The 9454-nt window shown below is 41.9% G+C and overlaps 1 protein-coding gene across 1 annotated transcript in view; it reads right to left on the minus strand.

Moving 5' to 3' along the window:
• LOC124805211 (patatin-like phospholipase domain-containing protein 2) overlaps positions 1-8777 on the minus strand; it is a 30656-nt gene extending 21879 nt beyond the window's left edge. The window contains exon 1 of the mRNA XM_047265710.1: positions 8439-8777. Coding sequence (XP_047121666.1) covers positions 8439-8616 — 178 coding nt within the window. The 5' untranslated portion in view covers positions 8617-8777. The remainder of the gene's footprint in view (positions 1-8438) is intronic.
• Positions 8778-9454: the final 677 nt, after the last annotated feature.

Here is a 9454-nt window from a genome sequence, read left to right on the forward strand (position 1 = left end):
TACAATCGTCGGAGACGTGGTTGGAGGCAACCCGGTCAGGCTGAAAGCCTTAGACACATTGTCCAGCGAGTGCAGCATGGTGGAGGTTCCCTAATATTTTTAGGTGGCATTATGTGGGGCCGGCGTACGCCGCTGGTGGTCATGGAAGGCGCCGTAACGGCTGTACGATACGTGAATGCCATCCTCCGACCGACAGTGCAACCATATCGGCAGCATATTGGCGAGGCGTTCGTCTTCATGGACGACAATTCGCGCCCCCATCGTGCACGTCTTGTGAATGACTTCCTTCAGGATAACGACATCGCTCGACTAGAGTGGCCAGCGTGTTCTCCAGACATGATCCCTAACGAACATGCCTGGTATAGATTGAAAAGGGCAGTCTATGGACGACGTGACCCACCTACCACTGAGGATCTACGCCGAATCGCCGTTGAGGAGTGGTACAATCTGAACCAAAAATGCCTTGATGAACTTGTGGATACTATACCACGACAAATACAGGCATGCATCGATGCAAGAGGACGTGCTACTGGGTATTAGAGATACCGGTGTGTACAGCAATCTGGACCACCACCTCTGAAGGTCTCGCTGTGTGGTGGTACAACATGCAATGTGTGGTTTTCATGACCTATAAAAAGGGCAGAAATGATGTTTATGTTGAGCTCTACTCCATTTTTCTGTACAGGTTCCGTCTCTCTCGGAACCTAGATGATACAAAACTTTTTTTGATGTGTGTATAAGCATCGCTTGGGGGGGGGGGGGGAGGGGGGGAAGTGCAACAACAACAGATTAAGAAGTCTTGACAAGTGTCTACCGACTCATAGCAGCGTAGGTCCTTGGACACTTAGTACAAACTCGGTATTTGAATAAGTAAGAAGCTTAGCCGTTTACTAGCCCTCTTGGGCTTTCATTATTTATGTTACACTTCGCGTGCTTACTGGCTAATTTACACACCAAGTTGAACATCTAGTTACACTCAGTGGGAAGTACAGTTCCAATTGTGGCTCGTTTCATTAACAGGCTCTACTGTTTTTCATCACACGTGGCCCTTCAATATGTATGTGGGATTTCCTTGTTTCAGCTACTGACCTGCTAGCTGTACATTTGAGCTTACGCAATGGCTAGTCGCATACATCGTGTTTCACAAAACCCCAGCTAAGAACGTTTTCTTACTTTAATAATACTGTAATTTATGCACGAAGTTTAGTAGGCCTATCTAGCTACATTCTAGACATTTGCTTTCGTTGTTCGATTTTTACTATACGTTGCTAAATTATTTTTCCAGTCAAAACAGTGCTAATGGTACATTCAGATAATTATAATGTCTAGCCAAAGGCGCGTACAGTTGTTGCTATGACTTTAGGAGCTTTTGCTATCGAATGTTTATTATGCGTACAATTTTTTGAAAGGAATAGCTGCATGAAACACCCCTGAATTATTTCGTACGTTTTTCGTCTGGATCATTTATCATAAAATGAAAACAGACGGACAAAACGATTTATTGTATTTTCCGTCTTTCAGTACGACGGAGGTAGGCGAGGTTGTTCCTAAAGAAGCCTTGAATCTCAAGCTAAAAAATTTCTCTAAACTTGCTACTTAAAAGATATATCTGTAACGGTGCTGCAGTCTTGTTAGAGTCTTGGTATAAAGAAAAATGTTAAGTAGAAGAGAAGGATATCATCATTTTATCGAGTTACTTAGCGATGATAAAAAAAAGCACAAAACTTGCGAGGAAAAACAAAGTTGTGTCCTGATACTGTGGAAACTAATTAAGTTTAAGAATGCGCCCTAAATTTTACCTAATTGTTTACAGAGAAAGACTGTTACGGACAGACCTTTGCCTGTTGTAGTGGCGGTTCTGCGCTCGAACGTCTACTTGAAAAACAAGGCAGGAAGGAAGGTTCACGTTTAGTCGACGATTAAGTCATAAGGAACAGAGCGAAAGCGTGGACTGGGGAACTAATGTGGCCAAAGTCTACTGTTCTCTGCTGTCTTAAGTAATGACTCAGCCTTGTTCTTTGCTGCCTTTGAACACAAAGTTTTAGCATTTTGTTAGAAAACCACCGAGACATAAGGAAAGTGGCACGTCAATTGCGCTACGCAGTGGGTTGGCGCAGATGGGACGCCGGAAGAGCTTCCTGCTATGCAACAGAGGGTAACCTTGGCCGCGGCTACTGGTTACTCTGCACTCCAATGATGTCACGGTGAATAATACTCCAGCAGCTCTCTCCGAGAGTGATACTGCAATGCTTGGCCTAAATGTTATTCGACAGTAATATAATTTCACCTTCGTTCCTTCGATATTTTCTCTAGTCAATGATAGTATCGGGCAAAGATACATAGAACATTAACATAACGTAATAGAATTATCGTAACCGGCATATGGACAGCTCGCACGCGCGTTGTTGTTAGTCTCCAAATAGGTTGATATTGAAATTTCGCTGTTTATTACAATATTATAGTTTCATTTAAACCGTAGTAACCAAAGAAAGGAGGTGTTGACAGATGTGAAAATTACCGAACTATCAGTTTAATAAGTCACAGCTGCAAAATACTAGCGCGAATTCTTTACAGACGAATGGAAAAACTGGCAGAAGCCGACCTCGGGGAAGATCAGTTTGGATTCCGTAGAAATATTAGAACACGTGAGGCAATACTGACTCTACGACTTATCTTAGAAGAAAGATTAAGGAAAGGCAAACCTACATTTCTAGCATTTGTAGACTTAGAGAAAGCTTTTGACAATGTTGACTGGAATACTCTTTGTCAAATTCTAAAGGTGGCAGGGGTAAAATACAGGGAGCGAAAGACTATTTACAATTTGTACAGAAACCAGATGGCAGTTATAAGAGTCGAGGGGCATGAAAGGGAAGCAGTGGTTGGGAAGGGGGTGAGACAGGGCTGTAGCCTCTACCCGATGTTATTCACTCTGTATATTGAGCAAGCAGTGAAGGAAACAAAAGAAAAGTTCGGAGTAGGTATTAAAATCCATGGAGAAGAAATAAAAACTTTGAGGTTCGCCGATGACGTTGTAATTCTGTCAGCAACAGCAAAGGACTTGGAAGAGCAGTTGAACGGAATGGACAGTATCTGTGGCACAATAGCAAGAAGAGTTGTTCAACTGTTAGGCTTACACGGCTTCCGTGGAACTACATCAACGACACAATGTGAGTTGATAGAAAGGTGCGCCAGAACCTGCCAGTTTTCGGCACATAAAACAACACGCGTCGTCTGTTGGCCATCACTCATTCACTTGCGACATTAATCAACTGTCACAGCATAACCTACAGATGAAATTGCTTAGCTAATAGTGGATTTGCACTAGGTTCTGCATTGTAATTCCTGATAGTACGAAACTACGTTATTTCAGAATGTCAACAGGCTATATATGCGATTCGTGAAAAATATGTTTTATACAGAGGGGTCCAAAAAAATGTATCCACTGTTTAAAAGTCCATAACTTGTAAACTGACGGAGTTGTCTCATTTTTGGTGAAAGTGTAGCTTAAAATCAAACTTAAAGATATCACTGTAGGGGTTCGAAATGGTCACCATTAACATCTACACACAAACGATGCCGCCGAACTCCCGCACGAACTGCTGACTGCAACGTGTTCAGTTGATTATTTGCACACGAATGTACGATGGATACTCGAAGTTCATCCAATGTGCGTGGCTTTTGTCAATAAACGACGACCTTTAGTGTTCCCCACAGGTAAAAGTCCAGAGGAGTTGGGTCCAGGGAACGTGGTGGACACTCCACAGCACCTCTACGGCCTATCCATCTCCCTGGTAGATTTTCGTCGAGATACCCCCTAGCACGATTTTGGTAGTGGGCCGGAGCACCACCTTGTTGAAGGTTAAACTCTTAGTCTCCACACAAGTCTCGGATGGCAGGTAAAATGGATGTCCGAAGCTTCTGAAGCTCATCGATTGTAAGCCTTGCGACAGCCATGCTTACTCGAGTAATCAGGTGCAACTAACAACAAAACACTGACTATCTGGCGACTGTCATCTGACAAAACAACGCAATACAATGCTTGTGTGGCGATTGCCGGAACTACAAACTATTACACTACCAAAAATGAGACAACTCCGTCAATTAATTTGCCAGTTACGGACTTTTAAACAGTGAATACAATTTTGGACCCCTCTGTATATTAATGGTTTGTGTGTAATATTTCGATGAAGACCCCGCCCAGGTCGACGTGTGTACCACACCGCAGTAGTTAAAACAGCTAGTCTGAAGGCCGGACAAATACAATCATAACTGATTATTTTATGCTGTTAAAATTCTCAAAATAGTTTGGTGAAATGTACACAAACGTCAATTTTACAATTTGTAAGTGCTCGACTAAACCGGTGGCGTACCAAGGGCAGGCAATCAAGACCAAACACGGCTAAATGTGGGAAACGATTCGTGCAGTCGCAAATTTTTGTACACTGGCACGATGAACAACATACTATAAATCTTGGCCTGTGGAGACAGAGTGGGAATCGGGGTGCGTTTGGTCACTTCAGTACGTTTTTTCTTGAACTACGCCGCCCTTTGTGGCAGAGCGGTTCTAGGCGCTACAGTCTGGAACGGCGCGATAGCCACGGTCGCAGATTCGAATCCTGCCTCGGGCATGGATGTGTGTGATGTCCTTAGGTTAGTTAGGTTTAAGTAGTTCTAAGTTCTAGGGGACTGATGACCGCAGAAGTTAAGTCCCATAGTGCTCAGAGCCATTTTTTTCTTGAACTACGGTCTCTAGTCAAAACTTATCCCAATACAAAGTGTAATTAAATTTCCTACAAAAGGTCCTGTTCAGCGAGAGAATATTAAAATCCCGCGCGTGGATTTTGGATGCCGGCTACCACTGCACGTTGCATAAAACGATATCAGTAGGGGCAGCTGGATCATCGTGTATATAATTTCATTTTTCAAGGCATAAACCAAATTTCACGAAGGATCCCACTCATAACCCTTCGGGCGATCGAGAACTAAAAAGTTACACCGTCCAAGGCGTGGGTTTTAAGCAATGGCTTCATGTGCGAAACGGCGAATGTAGATGGAAGAGTCATCGCATTAATCAATCTTATTTATTAATGTCTCAACTTGCACAATTATGGAAGGAACGAAAATTGTGGTTTAACGTATCGTAGACGAGTTACATGATGCACAAAAATAGGTTGGGGAAGGAGTACAGTCTGGTCTTATTCGAAGGTACCATGTCAGTATTTGCCTAAAGTGACTTATGTAAGCCTAAATTTAGATGGATGGACGGGAATTTGAAACAGGTTCCCTCGAATGAGAGTTCATTATTTTAACCATTGCACAAACTTTCGCTGTGTCAGAATGACGAAGACTGTTACAAACCTACGCTACTGCTGATTTTGACCATATTTTAACTTCCTTTCTAGCTACCGACAGACGCCTACTATTACAACAGTATTAACTAATGCGATGGTGTAAATCTTACCCGAAAATGTATTAATTAGGCACATACTCCTTTGTACCTCATCTGCAACTGTTCCGTCGATTGTATCTTGCTTGGTGGAAGAGATGTAGGGTGAGCTTTGTGAAAGAATATCAGTAACTAGGTTTTGAACTGTGTTTTTGTTTTAAGCTTAGTTATTTCCACCTCCTTCGTAAGTTAAACAGATAGCTTCAGTTATTGGTTGCGCAACACTTGATAATCCAGAATCCAGTTCATCGACATGGATGCTTTTATTTGGTAAAGTTTTGCTGAGCCGGTTACGTGATCTTATACCGACGGGGTAAGGACTGATCTGAGATGACACCTCGCCGGTCGCGTGATACTGAACTCACGGCGCACGCGCTCTTGCTGCGAAGTTTTAAGATGCTCTGTCAAGTGCGCCTGACATTGAAAACTTATGTGACCTACATGGCGGAACGACAGTTACACGTGGTCTGGCCGAGAGAAATGACGTCACCGCATCAGGCGGCAGTATCGTAACATCAGCTGAGCAGCTGAAGCAGCAGCGGGCGACGCGCAAGCAAGATAGCAACTCAAACAACTACCCGTGCAACTACTGATCTAGAACACAGTAAGTAAATGCCATTTCGAATTAATTAAATGTGTTTACATTACTTACAGTATACAATGTAATGGGTGATAGAAAAAACAACTCTGAGTGCACAGTGCCCTAATTAGTGATCTCACTCGTAAATTTAATCATAAATTTATAGTGAACTGTGTTCTCTCAATGAAGCCATATTAAAACATGCAGAATAATATTCGTCTGCCTATTTCAGTTTAATTCCTCTTAACAATGCACCACAATCGTGAACGGTTGTGCGAGGAAAGCCAATGCGTTTTATCTTCCTTGGTATTTTTGAAATTTTAATGTACGAACGTTGAGAGCATCTGCAGAAATACTGAATCACGTCACAGATTCATAATCCTTAATAAATATGGGCTGTACTTATTCCAGTAGAAGATTTAAAGATGAAAGTTGCCGACCCGCAGCTATTGGAACTCGCATCACAGACCTAATACAAAGAGGTAACTTCTCATAATTCAATGACAGGGCCCTAACAGTACTGACCATGATTCTTTGTTTCACTCAAATCTTAGTACGATAAGCAATTTCAGTCTGACATAGATCAATACAGGCTCCACGTTAGAGCCGTTAAAGTTCCATACCAGTATAAGAAGTTGACATAAATATTTGGTAAATTGTGGTAATTCGCTCTTTTAATACTTTTCTGAAGCATCTGTTAGAGAAAACACTGACAGAATACATTTGGTTGTCGATAAACATTTTTTTACCATCCGGATTTAAAAGTATTAATGGTCAAAATTGGAGATGACGGGAGCACACGGCGTATTGAATATTCAGAAAAGAAAGAATGCACCCAAGATGAAACGGAATGAATCCAAACAAAAGGAAAAACAATCCCCATTTGAAGAAATAAACTGTGACAAAACAGCATTACATTCCAACCCCCATGGCTGAAAAGCGGATTGTATCGCGCAACAACAGCCACACGTTCTCCACCCCAGAAACGTGGGAAAAAAAACCACATTGCCGGCTAAGAAGGATTTGGTGCTACCGCAAAATTCCTTGATCACTTATCAAATGTGTCCGATTTTAGTAGAATACTTTGAAACGCTGCAAATCTGCTCTAGGCAATTACCACTGCAGAAATGATTATTTGAATGCACGCTAAACTAGACTTTCAGCCATAACCCATTTAATGATTATTTTATGTACTGAACTGCAGTCCAAATAAAGCAAAGAGTAGCATTTCTTCGTGAACAAGAAGTTAATAAATTCCATATAAATAATAATCAATTCCCCACATATTTTTAAATTAAGACATTAACTGAAATGTTATACCTAGAAATCTCAGAGTTAAATTTTTGCTGTGTTCTATAGTATCTCCCCAAGGCAGGAATACAGGAAATATATCTTTCATTATCGCCAATTTCAGTCTTTCGCTATTAAAGTTTCCCAAATTTAAGACTTCTTCTCAAGGGTTCTTCCTTTCGGTAATGGTGCCGTAACACTTTTCTGTCTAAGCTTATTTGAATTTATCGATTGTAAGTTTCTACACCACCTTTCGTATGGGTTGCGTGCGAGCAAACCTTTTAATCGTGGCTGCACAGGTGACCTAAAATTTGTTAGGTAGACCTTGTCTTTTTTTCCATTCAAATTTACTCAGTTTTCCTGCAAATACAACTCTGACAGAATTCTCGTGGTATGCCCTGTTAGTAATAGATAGTACTCGTTTGTTTTAAAATACCATTGAAATATAACTGTCATTGGGGAAACAGTCACGTTAGCCATGAACAATAAATGTTAGTAGTTGCAATCTTACACAAAAACCAAACTGAGGAGCTCTCTCGAATCAGCGCGTTCATTTCACTCAACAGAGTTTATGCATTACGCTCTCGTGAAACAGTAAAATGATAGCGAACAGGTTAACAGCAATCTCCTGTTTTCCCTAGCTGCAATTGTTTGCGGAGAAAATTATTTTTTCTTAGACTCCCCATTGTGAATTAATCACCTATCTACGATGCTGTCTTTATTTCGCTTCCTACAATCTTTTCTTTCTGAACGGCCTATGAGACAGAGATTATACAGCCTACTGTAAACAAAGTTGCACTGATAAATATGACACCGTTGGTTATTTATTGTTCGTTGTGTTGAATTAACTAACAAGTTTTCTGGTAAAATCTTAGTGTAAAACCAAGTAACTGTCATGAAGCACTAACGAAATTGCGCGCAAGGTTCATTGCATAACAAACAAATTTCGCAGCTAGGTACACAAGACAGCAAACAGTTTCAAAATCCTATATTATTTATGTTTGATGAGGGCTTCCACTGTTGCTCTGCAATGATTCAAATTTTCAGATTAAACTGTAAACTGATGTATATTGTCATTGTCATATACTATTTTATGTGGAAATAAAGCAAGCTGTTACTCACCAATTGGCAACTCGCAGAGGAGCGCACAGGCAGCGATGGCTCCAGCAGACGCTCCAGAAATCTTGTTCAACAGCACGTGAGGTACGAACTTCTTAAAACACACGGCGACTCCGATATGATATATTCCAAGGAAGCCGCAGCCAGCAAACGACAAGTTCATTTTCGAAGCCGAAGCCATGGTGCTGCTAAACACGAAGACTCTGTGCGTCTTGTTTGCTGTCTACCCAGGGAGTTGTGTATTATGCCAGCTGCCAAACTAGATGTATGTCCCCAGCTGCCTGCTTGCACGGGACTACCGTCTCTTACGCGCGTACTACTGATTTTGTTGCTTCCGTCACAAAGGAGCGCAGACTGCTGTGGTGCGAGGGGAAAAAGGAAAGGCGCGTCAGCGTGACGTAGCGTGTCTTCATTGGTCGACGCGCAGTGGTGTGGTCAAGGCTCCGCCTTCTGTTATCGTGATGTACAGTATTTTGCCAGCAGAGGTCGTGGCTGTGCGCTCTTGTAGCTACTTGGTTCTGTGTGGAGCAGTTGCCTTGCTGTTGTGTGTCTGTCCAGCAATAACAAAATAGTTCTGCTTTGGGCGTTCATGTTACGTTCTCCTATCTATGAAGCATACGTTCTCGTAAGATTAATAAGACGTTGCCGTGCATGGGGTTTCTTGTAACAATGCGAGTTGATGCGCGCACTGGGCTGTCACTACGTGAGGGACAATGACGAGTTGTGTTTGCAGATCAAGTGATAGCTGCAAGTGCGAGATAACGCTGATGTTGAGGTATCTGTCAAGTGATGAGTGCTCAACTTCTCAAGGCCAAAGCGAAACCAGTAAAGGCTATGTGAAACCTCAACTTCAAGATACAGTGTACGACAGAAAAAGTGTCGTTCGTTGGCCTATGAATGCTTTTCATGTATATCTGGCAATGATATTCGTCGGACAATAGACCGGAATCACTTCAAATATTATGCTTCGTACTAACTCAGCCTGAATTAATTTCTAGTAAGACATTCAAACACATAAA

The sequence above is a fragment of the Schistocerca piceifrons genome, chromosome 7 (genome assembly GCF_021461385.2).
Source record: "Schistocerca piceifrons isolate TAMUIC-IGC-003096 chromosome 7, iqSchPice1.1, whole genome shotgun sequence".
Lineage (NCBI taxonomy): Eukaryota > Metazoa > Arthropoda > Insecta > Orthoptera > Acrididae > Schistocerca > Schistocerca piceifrons.